The sequence below is a fragment of the Rattus rattus genome, chromosome 3 (assembly GCF_011064425.1).
Source record: "Rattus rattus isolate New Zealand chromosome 3, Rrattus_CSIRO_v1, whole genome shotgun sequence".
NCBI classification, from domain to species: domain Eukaryota; kingdom Metazoa; phylum Chordata; class Mammalia; order Rodentia; family Muridae; genus Rattus; species Rattus rattus.
In genome coordinates this window covers 143,067,377-143,085,513 of record NC_046156.1, presented here as the reverse complement: position 1 = coordinate 143,085,513, position 18,137 = coordinate 143,067,377, and the positions used below count along the sequence as shown (strand labels likewise).

Genomic DNA, 18,137 nt, shown 5'->3' with positions numbered 1-18,137 from the left:
TCCTCACCCCAGGTTCGGTTTGGTAGTGTTGCTATGGCTCCCAGATGCAGGGGTCCAAGTATTATTGCCTTCTGTTTCTCAGTTTTGTTTTTAGATCAGTGACTTGGGGCACCTCCTTTTATATTAGACTGTCTGGGTTCAGAAACCCCAACCTCGTCCTGCGACGGTGTGTGACTCGGTGGGCTGCACAGCCTCTGCAAGCCTCTTTCCTCATCTCTAAGTGGTGATAGACATCCCCATGCAGTCACTGAAGTGCAGCATGTAAATGACTGACTGACTGTGGACCTCTTAGCTCAGGTTCAGAGGAAGCTCCTGCTGGACCAGCTTCGGCCAGTGGTCTATTTAAGAGATAAGTGATGACTGCACAGTTCAGTTGTGATTTGAGCATCTCTACTTGGTACTTCTGCTGCGCCTGTTCTTTTGCCCCAGGTGAGGATCTTAATCTGTTCCTGTAAAGTTTAATACCAGTGATTTGCTGCCCCCTGCAGGTCAACGTGAGAAAAGCAGGCCGAGTCCTTGCTGGCTGACTTTCTCTGGTCATTTTGGTGGCCCTGAAGCCAAGTATGGCATTGCCAAAGTCTGTTGTTGTTTCTGAGATGTTTATCTTTCTAGGCGGCTTAATGAACTATTTCAGTATTCCTTGTCTGAAAGGAAGCTATATGCATTTTGGGGCTATATGTATTTCAGATTTTTCATTTTCTGTCATTGTTTGGATTAGGGGATATTTACGTGGACTTTACTGGTTGAAAATGCCTGATTCAAAAATCCAGAAGCTAAAATCCTGACAATAATGTTTTTCAGATCAAGTATTCCCACCCTTTGTCAGCACCGTCTTAGATTATTTTTGGAGTTGAAGGTCCCCATGCATTAGCGATTTGATACTGCCTTTGTCCCGTAGGCTTGCACAGTTATGTCTGTTTAAAAGCATGGAAGGGCTTTTGCTGCAGAAGGCAGAGCTTAGCACTTGAATTCTGTTGGTCCTCTTTGGTCTGAGTCCTTTTGTCATCAGGAACTTAGTCCTGAGCCGCAGAGTGAGACCAAGCCCCCTGCTTAGCTCTGTGTCGCGCTGGCTGGTGGGGGCTCACATGCTTGGAGTCTTGCATCTGCAGTCCCTTCGTCAGACAGTCTGACATGGAGGATGAGTGCAGGAGCACGTGCAGGTTCTGCTCCCGACAGTATGTGACACAGGAGCACCCTGCTTCACAGCGACCCGTGAACTTTGGGTGCCCCCCGTGACTGGATGCTGACCTAAGGGCTGAACTGAGTTTCTAAAACAAGGAGGTGCCAAAAGATTTAAAACTAACGATCAGATTTCCTCCGTGGAGACAGTCCTTGAGCAGTCCTCAGTTGGGACTCCAAGATGTCTTAGCACTCATCTTAGATACTGTTCTGTTGCTGTGGAGAGACATTATGACTAAGGCAACTGTGAAAAGAAAGCGTTTAGTCGGGGCTTGCTTATGGGTTCATGTCCAGCGGAGAGGCATGGTGCTAGAGCAGCACTGAGAGCTTTGACATCCTATCTGCAGGCAGCGTGCAGTGGTCAGCAGGCAGCACAGGAAAGCTCACACCCAGTGACACACCTCCTCCAGCCAGGCCATGCTAACCGATTTTCCCCAAAGAGTTCCACAAACGGGGGCCGAGCGTTCAGGCGTATGAGCCTAATACGGGGGCCATTCCCACTGCAGCCACACCTTGCACTCCCTGTCCCCCATGGCCTGTAGTCATAGCATAATAGAAAATGTATCCAGTCCGACCTCAAAAGTCCCCTAGTCTTTCACAGTCTCAACAGTGTTTACAAGTCCAACTCTTTAACCCCCGTAAAATAAAAACCAAAAAGCAGATCACGTACTTTGAGCATACGATGGGACTGAGTATACATTGCCATTCCAGGGATGGGGAGGGGCAGAGTGTGGTGAGGAAAACCTTGAACCAAAGCAAGGCCCAAACCCAGCCGGGGCTCTTTGGCTTCCTTTACGTCGAGCGTCCCTTCCCCTTCACTGTGTCTACCAGGTATTGCCTCTGCTTCTGAAAGCCTCGAGCTCTGTCTGTTGGTGCAGTGTGAACGGACTTATTTGTACCACTTCTGCTCCGTTGATAATTCCTTCACATCTTGTGCGTGGGCCACTGTTTTGGTACTGCCGTGTTAGTGATTACGATAATTATTAATTACCTCTAAAAGTTAGTACACAGTAAAGCCCGAGGCGAGTGCTTCTGGAATGTGCACACAGCTACACATGGCTCTCGTGGCTTCATGTGCTTCCCTTACATGTATCGTGGTGCCGGCCCGGCAGTGCGCTCTCTTCCCGCCCACACACATGTCCCTCGCCTGCTGTGTGCCGTCGTCACGCTGGGAGAGGCACCGCGTTACTGATTCAGTCACGTGAGTGTGGTGGGATGACGGACTTACAGGCAGAGGAGGGAGCCTTCCCTGGTCCTTGATGGTCCTGATTCCTTGATGGAATGCTGGGACCTGGGAATGCTGGGAATGAGTGTGTAGACTGGGCAGGGTGAGTCACAGGCGTAAAGTCTAAGAAGGCGCCAGAAATTCAGTAATCAAATCATGTGTCAATACAACAAAAGTCAAAATGAGTGCAAACAAGATCTGTGATAATAGTGTGGGGAGTTTGGCCCGGGCAAGCCCAGTGACTGCATCACCCACGCAGAGCCACTTTGGTTCCTGAGGCAAGAGGCCTTGTCAGCAGGGCCGATGATGCTTTCTGCTCCAAAGTTTGACATGGTGGGCTGTGTGTGGTGGTGACACAGGCCTTTAATCCCAGCACTCCAGAGGCAGAGGCAGGTAGGGTCGTTGTGAGTTCGAGGCCAGCCTGGTCTACGTAGTGAGTTCCAGAACAACCAGAGCTACACAGACCAAGAAATGGATTCTTGGAATTCACTTTGATTTTAAAAATTAGATTAAAATATGTATTTGTTTTCTCATTGCTGGTGATAAATACCCAAGAAAAGCAGTGTGAGACGAGAAGGTATACTCCAGGTCAGTAGTTGAGAGGTCAGACTTTGGGCTTAGTGAGGTGGTGGGTCCTAACTGCATCAGGAAGCCCAGAAGACAGAGGCAGGCCAGGCTGTGAGCCCCCAACACTTCCTTTGTTGAGGCTCTGTCTTCTCCATGACCTTTCAGAAACAGAGCCATCAGATAGGGGCCAAAGGCCCAGACGTAAAAGCAATAGACCCCACGTGGCATATCTGACGTTCAAACCTTAGTAAAACAGAATTGAGGGGTTTGGCGGCTTCTTTAGATTTTCTACCTGATGTTTTAGCTGGGGCTGGGGCAGGGAAAGGGGGAGCTGAAGACAGTTGCCACACTGACACTCTCTTGAAATGTGGTCTTCATAGTGGGCCCCGTGGCTCTGTTCAGGGACAGTGGGTTTGGAAGTCTCCAGTGCTGTTGTCGGTCTTGTCTCTACATAGAAACAGCGCTGTTCATCCTCAAGACAGGGCCTTAATGTATACCCCAGGCTGGCTTGGCACTCACAGCCCTCCCATCTCCGCTTCCCGGGACCGGGGCTGCCCTTCCCCATGGCATCGGGTGCTTCTCAAAGCTTGTCCCGGTGAGGTGCAGTTTTAGTAAAAGCTGTGAGCTTCTTTTGCTGCCACACAGGAGGAAGAAGCAGAACCGGCTTTCATTAGGGCATCTGATTTGCTTCCTGGTTCCTTTATACAGTTGACGCATGAGCCCAGTCTTCTCTGAGGGCCATGGTCAGGATTTGCCATCCTTCGTCCATTGTCTGCTGGTTTACTTGTGCAGGCTTGTATTGTTGAGACGTGCTCTCCTGTCACCCAGGCTGGGCTCGAACTTGACCTCAGCCGAAGATGGCCGTGACTAGTGACTGTCTCATCTCCGCCTAAGTGCTGGGACTGTAGGCATGTGTCGTATGTAGTATAAAGGTGGATCATGGTGGGACCCCATTCTTCCGCTCTGCCGTAATTATCCTGAGACTGAAGTATTAGTGGAAGCTGAGGGAAGGGCAGGTCTTAGTTCATTTGTTTAGCATGCTACGTTGGTGGCTTTTATTGGCTGTCCCAGGTTTTTCTTTCATCTTTCCCTGAGATAGCCATCTCACTGAGCATACATACACACAGAGAGTGGATGGCTGTAACCTCAGTGACTTTGTTCTGGTTGGGACAGCCGAGCGGCTACAGAGGGATTTAGTTTTTCACATTTGACATGTTTTTTTTTCCTCCTTAACTCTAAAGGTCTGCTGAAGACAGAGCCAGTGGCTGAGGAAGGAGAGGATGCTGTTGCCATGCTCAGTGCCCCAGAGACACTCACAGAGGAGGAGCAAGAGGAGCTGAGACGGGAACTTACTAAGGTGAGGGACATTGTGGACCTTGCGCTTTGCCTTGTGGGTCTGCAGAGCACCTGGTAATAGCTTATGGCAGAAGACTCACGGTGAGAGAAAGCAGCGTGAGCTTGCACAGTCCAGAGTCTCAAAAGGGCAGAGGAGACAAAGTGATCCCAGTTGGCTTTCATGTGACAGAACGTGTGGGTTGGGTGGCCATGGGAGTCAGGGGTGCATCAGAGCCTGGATGCACGGGCTCACCAGCCTTGTCTGAGAGCCACACTGTCAGACCCTGGATGCACGGGCTCACCAGCCTCGTCTGAGAGCTGCACTGTCAGTCCCCGGATGCACGGGCTCACCAGCCTTGTCTGAGAGCCACACTGTCAGACCCCGGATGCACGGGCTCACCAGCCTCGTCTGAGAGCTGCACTGTCAGTCCCCGGATGCACGGGCTCACCAGCCTTGTCTGAGAGCCACACTGTCAGACCCCGGATGCACGGGCTCACCAGCCTTGTCTGAGAGCCGCACTGTCAGACCCCGGATGCACGGGCTCACCAGCCTTGTCTGAGAGCCGCACTGTCAGACCCCGGATGCACGGGCTCACCAGCCTTGTCTGAGAGCTGCACTGTCAGACCCCAGATGCATGGGCTCACCAGCCTCATCTGAGAGCCACATTGTCAGACCCCGGATGCATGGGCTCACCAGCCTCGTCCTTTGCTTGCATTATGGGTTAGGCCAGCCTCCTCCCTTCTTTCCTTTCTTCTTTGCTCCAGGCTTCAGCCTGATTTCTGGAGACATTTCAGCTGCCCCCTTTCCTAGCTTCCCTCTATAAGATCTTAGAATGGTGTCTCACACTGGACAGTTCAGCGACACGCAGCACAGTCAGGGTCTTGCTGTCATTCGGGATCTGAACATCGTCCCCCTGTCCCAAGGAGCCCTGCACTGGCTGAGAAGCCACTTCCACTCCGCTCTCCCGGCTGGCTTTTTTCTCTGATGAATTTGTCCGTGCTCTGGACGTTTCGCATACAATGCATAGCCTTGGTGTTTTGGCTTCTCTCGTCAGTGAATGTAGGACCCTTTCCTGTTGGATCACCTGCCAGGAGCTGCAGTCTGTTGTGTGCATCTCCCACACTGTGTTTGGATTTTCATATGTCCACCGACGGCCATTTATGCTATTGACAGCTGTGGACACTGAACCAGCCACATTTATGTACAAATGGTCTTTTTAAATTCAGTTGTTTTAGATATATGCTTAGAGGTAAATTTATTTTACCCTATAGTGATTCTATATTGAATTTAACATTTTATATATGTGTGTGTGTCTGGGTGTGTGTGTGTGTGTGTGTGTGTGTGTGTGTGTGTGTGTGTGTGTGTGTGCGCACACATGGAGGTCGGAGGACAACTTGCAGGAGTCACTTCCCTTCCCACCAGATGGAGTCCAGAGTTGCTACTCAGACTTGGTGGCATGTTTAACTTTTCCCCCAATATAATATGTTTATTGATTCTTTGGGGACTTCACCCCATCACATTTGCTTCCCAGTCCCTCCCTGTTAATCTCCTGGCCCCACCCTTGTGACTTCCCTCAGCTAAAAAACTCCATGTTGTGTTGTCTGTATACTCAGTGGAGCACGGTCAGACTCCCTGTGGCCTGACCTCAGAGCGGAGTCCTTCCTCCCTCATCCCTGCCGGAAGCGCTTCAGCAGACTGTCACAGCTTCTAAGAGTTCTCTTCAATGGTTCTCTGTCTAGGCTGTTACTATTTTTTTGGGGGGGGGGTTGGTGAGTGGGGTGGGGTGGTGTGGGATAGAAGTAGGGGTTGTCACAGAACTCTTCCGTGTCCCTCTTACTCAACTGTCATCTGCAGTCATCTCTATCACTGGCAAATGTTCTTCGGGAGCCTGGATCATGGCATTAGCACAGAGCACAAAGAGTGCTTCCAGTTGCAGTAGGGTCACGGACCCAGACAAGACCCTCTGATGCAGCTGGGATCACAGACATCCACAAGGTTTCAGGCTACAGCGTTAAGCCATGGCATCCACCTGGCCTTCAGTGGTAACACGGGGCACAGGCATTAACACAAACTGGACGGCTGTAGGATCATAGACCCAGACATGGCCCTTTGGGGCATCAGACTTGGCTGGTCTGAGCCTCTACTAGGCAGCTGAACTTGTCTGAGCATCTCACAGTAGTCTTCACTGCTTCTGTGTGCTTGGGGAGAGAGGGGCCTAGTGAATCTGCTCAGTTTCAGGGACTTCTGAGGCTGTTTTAAGTTGTTCATTTCCTGCGAGGTAGGATGGAAAGTTTTACCCTTTCTTAGAGCATCCTGTTGTTCCACCTTCCCCTTTAACATCCAGTATTTTAAGGAGCTTCCCTCCAAGGTTTTAATTTAGGAAGGAAACTGCTTACACAAGGCCATCATTTTGATTACTTATTTGACTTACTGTGATATGCCCATGTTTTCTCCCCGTTGTGGTGTGGAGCAGAACTTAACAGCTGAATGATGTTCTATCTTATGGCCGAAGTTTGCTCATTCCTCAGTGATGGACATTTAGGTTGATCTCCCTTGGAAGCTGCTGTGGACAGGCCTCCTGTGAGCCTGTGTATGCACATTCGTCTGGGGACACAGGTTTCTGTTCTGTTAAGTTTCCACCAGAGGCGTTGTCAGACCCTGTAGCTGTGTCTTCCGAGGAGCTGCCACACTGTATCAGCATGTGAGGAGTCAGTTCTCCTGGTCCTGGCCACTGGGTAATGTCTGTGTTTTATCGTGTTCCTAAAGTGGCTATAGGGTGGCTTTTTCATTGACAATCTCCCGTCACTAGTGGATGATGCCGGTCGCCCTTCCATTTGCCTCCTGTCATTTTTATATTTTCTGTGCGCATTGTCTAATTCCTTTGCCCATTTAACAATTCCATCCTTTGCCTCTTTATGATGGAGTTGTAAGTTTCTTCGTCTGTATTGGGTACAACAAGATATGTTTAGCATAGGGTCGAGGATATTCCTCTAGGTTGTTGGTTTCTTTTTATCTCACTGTGATGCACAGCAGTTATTTTCAGAGGGTGGGCGGGTTTCAGATAAGGTGTCCTGTAGCCCAGCCTGGCCTGAACTCATAGTCAGGGGTGGCTTCAAGTCCTGATACTCTGTGTCAGACTTCAGTTTTTCATGTTCAGTTTTCAATTTTGATAAGCTCTGCTTCCCCACTCTGGTTGCTTGTACTGTAGGTGTTCTATCTTTTTGTTTTGTTTTTTTTTTAAAGCCTAACTGAGGTTTCTGAGGCTTTGAAGATTTGACTTCATGTTTTGCTCTTAGTGTCATACAGGTTAGCAATTATATACAACTTCCTGAGCCACTTGAGAGGTGTGTGTGTGGTGTGTGTGTGTGTGTGTGTGTGTGTGTGTGTGTGTGGCGAGTTAAGGGCTTCCCTTTATTCTTTTGCATATGGAAACTAATTATCTGCGTTGTATTTGTTGGATCAAAAATCCCTGTTCTTTCTCCACCAAGGTCTCTTGACACATTTGCCAAAGGCATTTTATTTTTGATTCTGAATTCTGTCCCATTGGGGTGTCTGCGTGCGTATGTGCGTGCGTGTGTGTGTTTATCCTTCATTCTTCACACCCTCACAGCAACTTCCTCACTCTTCCTTTACGTCTCTTACATTCGCCTACACTGTCAGGGTCTGTGCCCTTCCCTCGCCCACCGTGTTGGAAAAAGAGATTACAGCTGCCAGGTGTGCTGTAGCAGCAGGCACCAACCACCAAAAGCAAGGCACAGGGACACTGCGTGTGCCTTGTTGGGAAAGGCTGAGGTGGCAGGCCGTGCCATGAAGCTTTGGGGTGTGGTAAAGACAGGCATTCGCCCCTGCTGCAGAAGTGCTGTCTGGAAACCTGGGCGAGGCTCTGGCTCGCCATCATTGCTGCTGACTTGGGGTGAATTGTACGACTTCCTGAGTTTGGACTATATTCATTCTTAAGTTGTTGCTCTTTCCTTCTTATGGTCTACTCTTAAGTGTATCTGAGCAACCTACCCAGTCAGGTCCAAGATTTGAGCCAAGAGGAGTGCTCCTTTATTTTGTACTCACTTGCTCTTTAATGCCGTCTCAGTGCTGTGCTGGTGTATTTCTCCTGTTTATTCTCCCTCCTTCCTTCCCTCCCTCCCCTTCTCAGTAGATTCTATTAGTCTTCTCGACATTGTTGAACAGCATATCACTTGAGTTTAGGAGATGTACTTTCTGGTTGAAACTGACTCAGCAGAGCCGTTTGTTGTTTTCCTAAATCCCCTTGGCTTTGGAATCACTGACTTGTGCTGCAGGTCACATGGGCTGAGGACGAGGCTGTGTAGCCTGGGATGAGCTTGTGCAAGGGTGTGATGAATAGACCAAGCCTGGGATGAGCTCGTGCAAGGGTCGTGATGAATAGACCTCAGGATCCCCCTTTCCAGTGTCCTGTCTTTACATGGTGTGTGTCTGTCTCACGCTGTGACACTGCCCTTCCCAGCCTTTCTGGCGGGGCCTTCTCTTCTCCTTTGGGTTTAGGCACCTACCACGCATGTCACATGATCTCACTCACACCCAGGTGCTTCTGCCTCCAAATCGGTTCAACTTCTCCCTTTGTTATCTTGCCTTTCCAAGGCTCCTAGAAGAGAGTCTGCTAAGTCCAGCTCCTCTTTCATCAGGCACATCACTAACCCTGAGCTGTGGGATGCCTATTCTAGGGTTGGGGATTCGTGTAGTGCAAGGCCCTCTAATAAACGTTGCTTAACCCATATGGCCATGGTTTTGATGGATTCACTATGAAATCTTATGAAATACACAAGAAGATTGGTTGTACATGTTTAGTGGGAGACAGCGATTACTTGATGTAGTGTATAAACAGCAGCTTTTGTAGGAAGTCCAGTGGAAGAGAAAGCATCTGGTAGGAAAGAGGTCAGCACAGTGGTGTTCTGGTGACTTGAGTATTTTCTTCCATGTAGAAGGGAGAAGCACCGAAGCTTCTGAGGTAACAGAGCAGGACAACCAGCAACATACAGAGTAGCTCTGCTGGAGAAAGCATTATGTACTCTGCTTACTAGACAACTGTGTTTATAAAGAGACAGCTAAATTAATAAAATAAGTGTAGCCATGTGTGGTGGTACACAGCTTTAATACTAGGACTGCAGGGTTAGAGGCAGAGGCAGAGGCAGAGGCAGAGGCAGAGGCAGAGGCAGAGGCAGAGGCAGAGGCAGAGGCAGAGGCAGAGGCAGAGGCAGGTGATCTCTCTCAATTTGAGGCCAACCTGGTCTACATAGCGAGTTCCAGCCAGCCAAAGATGCACAGTGAGACTCTTGTCTCAAATGAACAAACCTACCGCCCCCAGAAGTAGCGATAGCATCGGCCCATGGCTTGCTTTGATGTCCTTAACAATTTACAGAAGAGCTCTTGCTGTGTTTCCTCCTCAACCCTGTGACCTGCAGGTGGAAGAAGAAATCCAGACTCTGTCCCAAGTGTTGGCTGCAAAAGAGAAGCATCTTGCGGAGATCAAGCGGAAACTTGGGATCACCTCGCTTCAGGAATTCAAGCAGAATATCGCCAAAGGGTGGCAAGATGTGACAGCAACCAACGCGTATGTTCCCTGGATTGTGCACATTCCAGACCGTGTCAAGGGCTGCTTTGCTCCTTTTCTCTGGGGAGAGGAAGAGGAGTGCAGTGAGGATGTTTCCATGGTTTTCTTTGGATCATACAGCCTTTTCTTTCCAGTTCTTTCAGAGTACCTGATTCCTTTCTAATTTCGGTTTTCCAGAACATTTTAAGGAATAGAATCTCATGCACAGGTTGAGGGACCTGTATTCAAGTTTCAGGAATGTTGGATAATAGTTTTCCCTTCCTGCGTTGTTGTCTTCTCCTCCTCCTCCTCCTCCTTCTTCCTTAGGTTTTAGTTCCACACAGTCAGAAAATGTTAAATGGAAAATTTTAGAGATAAAATGAGTAAGTTTTAGATCACATGCTGTTTTGTGTAACATGACTAAAGCTCTTGCCATCTTGTGTACAGCTTGGGACATACATGACTCCTCTCTTCTCCAGTGTATCTATGCTGTATACTTCACCCGTATTAGGGTTTTCATTGCTGTGAAGAAACAGACACTGTGACCACAGCAACTCTTAAAAAGGACAACATTTAATCAGTGCTAGCTTACAGCCATCATTGCGGGAAGCATGGTAGTGTGCTGGAGAAGGAGTTGAGAGGTCTACATCTTGATCCACAGGCAGCAGAAATGAAAATGACCCTAGGCCTAGTTTGAGCATCTGAGATCTTAAAGCTGGACCCTACTTCCGCCAATAAGACCACACCTCCTCATAGTGCCACTCCCTACCACAAGGCATTTAAACACATGAGCCTGTGGGGGAGCCATTCCTATTCAAACCACCATATCACCTGGCTCTTAGTTACTTAGCGGTCATGTAAGGGAAGATGTAGTGTTGATGAGCAAGGCCACAGGTTCGAGTCCTAGTACAGGAGGAAGGAGGATGAAGAAGTGGTCAGGATCCCCTCAAGTACTGTCAAGTGGGGCATGGATGGCCTCACTGCACTGTTGTCTCCTAACTTTGCCAAGTGACAAGCTAGATTAAACACGAAAGGCAGACATACCGCTAGAAGCCTGCTCCTCCTACACCAGCACAGTATTGATGCTGGATCATAGTCTGTGTGATCACAAAAGGAAAAAACTAAGGGACTGGCCTCCACTCTTAGCACAGAGGAGACACTGTGGTGGAAGAACCTTGGGCTATTAGAGCAAAGGAATAAGTGACCGTCTCCGCACATGGCCAGAGCCGAGTTCAAATCCTGATCCTCCATTCTGGGTGACTGTAATCTCCAGATGTCACTACCTTACCTGTTCCTTATTTGGGGTTATCTCATCACCCAGTCTGCTGGGTTACCCTGAGAACTAATAACACCGCCTGCAGAGTGGAAAACCCGATATAGGCCCCTCCATATACTGATAACTGACAGAACTGATAGTTCTGAAATCACCAGTGGATGCCAACAGTCACAGCTCACCCTGAACCCAACCAACACCATGTCTTCTCTTACATGGCGACGTTCCATCACTGAGCTGCGTCCCTAGGACACGTATTCATCTTTTTGTTTAATTTTTCTTGTGTTAGTTGGCAGAGGAGAACATAGAAGGAACTAATCTTTGGCTCTATTAATCAGGAGCAATGCTTGTTCCCAGTGTTTGATCTAGATGTAGAAAGAAACAAAACAAAAAAACAAAAACAAACACAACAAAAAAATCTTCTGTCCGAAAAAACAATGCCCAGCACCGATTTCTGCAGCAGAGAGGGTTGACCCTTCCGATAGATTCCACATTTCTGTTTGGTTGATATGAAGTGGAATGATCATTTTTATTTTGGTATTACAGTAAATGTCATACTATAATCGTTTGTGTATTGATATCTTATATATACATTGAAAGTCAGTCAAGTTCTAGCTCCAGCAAGCTAAATTACATATCATTTGGATACTATAGCATACGTGGGTTATCCGTTTTGTCTCTGACCACTTTCTATGTGGTAACATCACAAAAGCATCTGGGGAATTGGATTTACACTGTGCTCTGTTTGTCTGATGTAGAGAAGGGTGAAAGGGCGGTGAGCTTTCAAACTTGGGCTCACGTTCAGTTTTGTTTCATGATTGGTTTTAGCCCATTGACCCTAAAGTACAGCTCTTCTCTAGAAAGAAGGAAAAGATAGTTTATTCCTGAGCCGGATGTAAGCAACTGTGGCCTGGAAACAGATACTCGGGTTGCCCCGAAAGATGCATTCTAGTATAGAAGTGACCACACAAGATTTCCCTGGTCTCAGAGTGCCTGCAGCATTTTCTGTCTCTAGTCACAAGTTCAGTCCTGTTTCTGTAGAGTCTTACTCTGTGTCTGTATGTCTGAGCAAGTGTGGTGGGAAGAGGATGGCTTCAGTGCAGTTCCTCAGGGGCCAGCCATCTGCTGTTTCATTTGTTTGTTTTGCTCTTTATTTTTTAAGGCAGGGTCTCTCTCTCTAGCCTGGAGCTCATTGGATTGGCTAGAGTGGCTGGCCAGTGAAGCCGGGGCCCTTTTGTCTGTCTCTCCCAACACTTGGATTACAGGCCAGAGCTACCATGACCAGCTTTCCCTATATGGGTTCTGGGTTCTGGGGGGCTCAAACTAAGATCCTTGAGCTTGGAAGGCAAGCACTTTATTGACCAACTTGCTTGCCCAGGGCCTGGCCTTACAGATATTTTTAATGTATGTGAAGCTTTTCTTTTTGGCAGGGGCAGGGACACTTGAGTTTTGCCAGCCCCACCCTAACTGATCAGTCCATTCCTTTCTCTGCCTCTATCTAGAGCACCAGAAAAACATGATGGCGGGACTGTCACTGCCCTGGTGGTTTCAGAGAATGCTAGAAGTTCTTAAAACTGTCCTGTTCTTGAGTTCTTCCACAGCTGAACACTGTACTGGAAAGAATTTACAGAAAAGCCTAGCTGACATTTTTCCCCCTGTTCATTCTTAATTGACTATAGATACAAGAAGACATCAGAAACTCTATCACAGGCCGGACAGAAGGCCTCTGCTGCGTTTTCAACGGTTGGCTCAGTCATCACCAAAAAGCTGGAAGACGTAAAGTATGCATGCCTTTTTTCTTTCTCACTGAGTCCTGTGGCAAACCGGACTGTACACTGATTGCTGTCCCTCCCTGCCTTTGGGTCTGGGTGCTGCTGGGTTCTCCTCTGTTACAGAGAGGGAGAGTACTCCTTCAAGGCCTGGAATGCTTGCCTGAATTCCTCAAGGCCTAATGCTCTAACCTCCAAAACGAGCATCGTGTGAGCCCCTTTAAGGGCTGCTGAAAAATTCTGGTTGCAAACTGTTGCATCTCAGTCCTTCTGATCCTGCATATAAGTACGTCTGTGGTGTTTGTGGGCAGAGCCAGGTACCTTTCTGGAGAGGAGTGCAAGAGCATTGAAGTACACGCTCGGCTTCGCTGTCTGTGTGTGACATTTGTGTGTCATGGTGTGTTTGGCTCCAAGGTGCTTATGTGAGCACCGGTTCGTACTAACCCATAAGCTTTACTTACGTTCGTGCTCAGGCTCGGGTCTTGATTTTGAGTTTCTTTTTTTTTTTTTTAAATTGTGCTTTTGTATTTGAGATTAGTTTGCAGAATTTCTTGTCGTTTTGGTAAAACCACTTCATGGTGCTTTTGTGCTTCTTCCATCTGCCCCTGCGGTTAGAATAGAGCTGAGCATAGTCAACGTGGCTGACATCGGCTGTACTTGTGTTGGTGTGCACACTTTCTGTTTGTCTCTTTCTATGCCTAGATTGCATGAGTCTGTAAGCTCTATTTGTGGAGAAACATAGGTTTTACAACCAGAATTTTATTAGTTGAACCAGTCGGTTCTATCAGTACATTATACTGTCCACTAAAATCCATCTCCTCATGCATTATATTTGAGAGCTACATTGTTATAAACTTACTATCATAAGGACACATTTCCTGAGAGGGGGCACCTGCCGGGTTCTTTTAATGTTGACTGATGCTGTAATGTTCTAGGGGCTATGTAAACCGTGCAGCCATATGAAAGCAGGTTATTTAATGGTGATAGATCCGTCAGAACTTCCTTTCTGTTTTAACGCTTCCTCTGGCTTCTTACAGATTGCAAGCTTTCTCACATTCATTTAGGTAAGGAGAGTTTGAACCCCTGCTGCTGTCTGGCAGTCGTGCAAGATGAGTGTGCGAGGTTAGATGTGCTGCCTCTGTGGACGCTCCTGTGTGTCCTCTGTGGGCTCTTCCTGCAGTCACAGTGGCTTCCGCCTGTGTGCCTTCTAATTCCCATGGAGGGTTTCTTGTATGCCATGTGTAACGAACTACTTGAAGGAAAAATTTGACACCGTGGCACAAGGGATATGGAAATGACTTTTGAAGTTTTAATAATTATTATTATTATTATCAGTTTTACCATGGCATACAGAATTTCTCCGTTTTCATGTCTGATTGTTTGGTTTTGATGCTTTTGTAAGGATATTGGAATTCTTCACACGGGTCCTATTGTATAATTATAATAGACTGCATGTGCACTGTCGTGTATTAGTGCGTCCGTCTTATTAAGGTTACAGTACTCTTTTCGTGTGAGATCTTACCAATGTTTGGTTTATTAGCATACTTTACTGTTTTATTAGTTCCCCACTAACTTTTCTTTAAACATACAAGGTATGGTTTGTCAATGGGAAAGGGGTATTAAAAAGGTCAAGTCATACCTGTAGGAGTCCTGGATGCTGAGCCCACCTCTCCCCCCTTGTGCAGACTCTGGTTATATATGTAGGCATTGGAGAAGACGAGCGGGAGATGCTTAAAGGAATGGTATCTGGATCTCCATCTCTCTTCCGAGTGGTGCACAGCATCATCTTAGGGGTCCCTTGCTGTCACTGCCGCCCACTGAGCAGCTGCTACTGTTTTGTTTTTCTCCCCGTCTCTCTTTTCCCGTTGTTTTTCTTCATTTTTTTTTAAAAAACTCTTTATTGGCTCTTTGTGAATTTCACATCATGTATCCCGATCCCAGTCAGTCCCCGTGTCTTTGTATCTACCCTCTGCCCCTGCATCCTCCTCCACTAAAACAAAACACAAAATAAAATCTCGCTATGAAAGCCGCAGTGTGTCCCAGTGTGTCCCACAGCATACCCTTTTGTCCACACTGCTTGTTCATTGCAGTGAGTCATTGGTCTGGGTCGAGGCTTCTGCTACATCATCAGTGCTAGGTCCTTACCTGGACTCCTCTCAGACACCTTGTTCTGTGTGTCATCAGATACTGCAGCTTTGGACCTGCAGGGCTGGCTCCTTCACAGCTCCAGCAGTTCATAGATGGGGTACATACAGGGTGGACCAACTCAAGCCCTGGATCTTGTCCCTAGTAGCTGAGTTGATCAGCCCACTGACTCTCCCTAGTCTGTGCCCCTGGGACCTGCTCTCGGGCTTTGCCCAGAAGAGGGGTGGGGGCCACTCTCCTGTTCTCATGACCTCAGGGCAAACTCTCTGGCCTGATGCACAGAGGTGTGCTGGTGTGCTGGTGTGGAGGGACATATCTCTCACACCCACCCCACCCCACCCCACCCAAAGGCAGAGCCCACCACCAGGGCTGGCTCTATTGCTGCCCAGGTGAGGTGCAGACCTGTTCTTTCCAGTGCAATAGCTGGTGAGAGGTGGGGCCAGCTCTGCTCAGCCCTTGGACATCAGCATGGTCTCAGGTGGCAGCCCAGACTAGGAATGTCCGAATGCCCTTTGGTGGTTCCCTGGTATATGGAGATCGGCACAGACCCCTGCCGCCGCATGGCCATGGGTTCAGACATGGTCTTCAGAAGCAGAACTGGCCAGGACTTTGCCGGCTTCAGGTGGCAGCTCACATCAGGCTGTTTCTCAGCACCCTCACGTCTCCAGCTCCTTCACTGCCAATAGTGAGTCCCTCCCCTGCAGTAGTGACTGTCAGGAAGGTGAAGATCATAGTGCCAGTAGCTATGGCTCATGTGAGTCATGATTGCCATTACTGTACCAGGCTAACAAGATGGCATTTCACAGCCTTCCCCCAGTCCTGACATTCTTTCTGTCCCCTCTCCCACAATGCTCGGTGAGCTTTCAGGGAGTGTTGTCAATGCTTGTCTTGGTTTTACTGACAAATAAACAATGTGTATCAGTATGTAGAAATCAAGTCTTCTGATGAAAACTTGGAAACAGGAAAAAAGATTCTTCTTTAAATTTCGTAATTCTTACAGATCAGAAACTGGCTCAGCTCACTTAATATGGTTCCATGTTTTCCAACATATTGGGAAAAATCACATCTTTCAGATTATAATGGTCATGGAGACAAATTCTGACCACATCCCTTCTGGGGGTTGGGGTGGGGAGCTAAGAGGGTGGACTCCAGAGATCCCTTTTACCAACTACTCTGAACCCCATTAATGGTTTCTCCCAAGCCCCTCTTGTGTGACAAACACACTAGTGATTTGGGATGTAGAAAGAGATGCACTGCTTTTTGCAAATTCAAAGATTAAACATGATAAACTTAATGAGATTTAGATATTCATAATAATTTGTCTAGGTTAGGGAGGAGGGATGGGAGAGAGATAATGAAGGAGAGAGAGGAGAGATCGGGTGGGGGGGTGGGAAGAAGGTATGAGAATCGGTGCTTTGGAGGGCTTGGAAGTAAGAGCTCAGCCAAGCTGGTTTCCTGGTGGGACCAGGTAGTGAACACTGACCCACGAGGCCCCTGGGGTAATCATAGAGCACTCCTAAAAGTAGCATGTATGTTTCCACCGTTTGTTTTTTTGCTGTTTTCTAGACAGGCAACACATTTGAGTCATGCTTTTATAATGTGGGGAAATCCTTTACAAGAACATTCTCCTTTTAACCACTGCTACATTGAAACCTACGCCATGGTCTCAGCATCCGGGGATGATTCATTGTTTCATTTCTTGTTATGTTAGAAATGCTAATCCTTAACTCTTTTAGTGTTTACTTCACGAGGAATTTTCCTTTCAAATGTGTGCTTGTGTATACATCTCAATTTTTAAAAATTTGTTTTGGGGCTTATTGGTGCATTGCCCGGCACTTTTGCTCTTGTATTGATTAAGTCAGAAGACATTGTGGGAGCCGCGTGGGACTGCTTTCACAGGCCCGCCTGCCCTTGTCGCAGACACATCAGCCATTGCTCTTTCTCTGCAGTTTTCCTTTCTCTTCCTTGCTCTGTATTATGAGAGATAGAAAGCTTAAATAATAGTATCAGAATCTAGAAAAAAAAATGACCAGTTCAGGTTTTTAAAGAGGAAGAGTTATGGGAAGTAAGAGTGAGTATGTGGTTATGAAGCCTGCAGAGAAATCTAGCCGTTTGCTCTACTGTGTGTCCTCCCAGTGTTTGGAGATGCCTAGTCCTGAGTCCTGCTTCAAGGGCTACAGATCAAGTTGGGAGCGTTTTCATAGATTTTGCTTTGTAGATGTAATCGGTCCCTATAGTCTGTCTGTTAACCCTATGGTCTGTCTGTTAAGTGGTGACTTTGGCTTTTTGCTGTAGAAGGTTCCATATTGTAGTCAGCTTTGGACAAAAGTGGAGACGATACATCAGTTGAAGATGCTTTGTATAACTTTGTGTAGAGGAGTCAGAAATGAAAGAACAGCTGCTCCCCCCCAACCCCGGTGCAGCCTCGCCACCCCGTGGGAAATTCTACCTGGTTGTGAGTGGAGCTGGGATTAGATAATGGAATGAGGCCGGAGTTGATGTGTATTCCTTGCAGAGACCTTGACTTCAAAGCTATCTCTAGCAATTCATTTCTTCCTGTTTTAAATGTTTTTTTAATTGTGAAATATAGCTACAGAAATGTACTCCAATTCAGCCCGGTGATTTTTTTTTTTAATATACAGAATAAGCCTTATTATAAACAGGTCCTTTGCCTTTTCCTCTGTATTGTCTCAGCATATTTAACATGTGCTAGCTTGTGCGCTGCCCCGAGAACCCATCCCCTGGAAGGAAAATAAAACCTTTTTACACGAGGGTAGGCATAGTAACTAGATTTGTCTGTGACTTTTAAAACCAGCCTTTTCCCACATATCTCCTCATTTTGTTAATATCATCAAACCATGTGCTAATCCCATGAACACTAAGCGGATTATTTTTGGCCACTCCTCACCTTCTGTGGCCAGAGGCTTCTCCTGAAGTGAGCATTCTAGGGAGGAGTGTTTTTGTTGAAGAACAGAAACTGATGTGCCTTCACTTAGGGCAAAAAGAGAATGTTTGGCACAAATACAAAACTGTTTTGTAGATCAAAGAGTGGGGAGAGACGAGCCCAGCCCCACTCAAAC

General features: G+C 47.5%; 1 protein-coding gene across 5 annotated transcripts in view; it reads left to right on the top strand.

Annotated features, from left to right (window-relative positions):
- Tpd52 (tumor protein D52) overlaps positions 1 to 18,137 on the top strand; it is a 79,047-nt gene that overhangs the window by 54,931 nt on the left and 5,979 nt on the right. For 3 of the 5 annotated variants that reach the window (XM_032898643.1, XM_032898642.1, XM_032898641.1), the window contains exons 2-5: positions 4,213 to 4,328; positions 9,743 to 9,891; positions 12,823 to 12,924; positions 13,950 to 13,976. In XM_032898643.1, the coding sequence (XP_032754534.1) occupies positions 4,213 to 4,328; positions 9,743 to 9,891; positions 12,823 to 12,924; positions 13,950 to 13,976 (394 nt within the window). The remainder of the gene's footprint in view (positions 1 to 4,212; positions 4,329 to 9,742; positions 9,892 to 12,822; positions 12,925 to 13,949; positions 13,977 to 18,137) is intronic. The other 2 variants (XM_032898645.1, XM_032898644.1) reach the window with 1 other exon arrangement.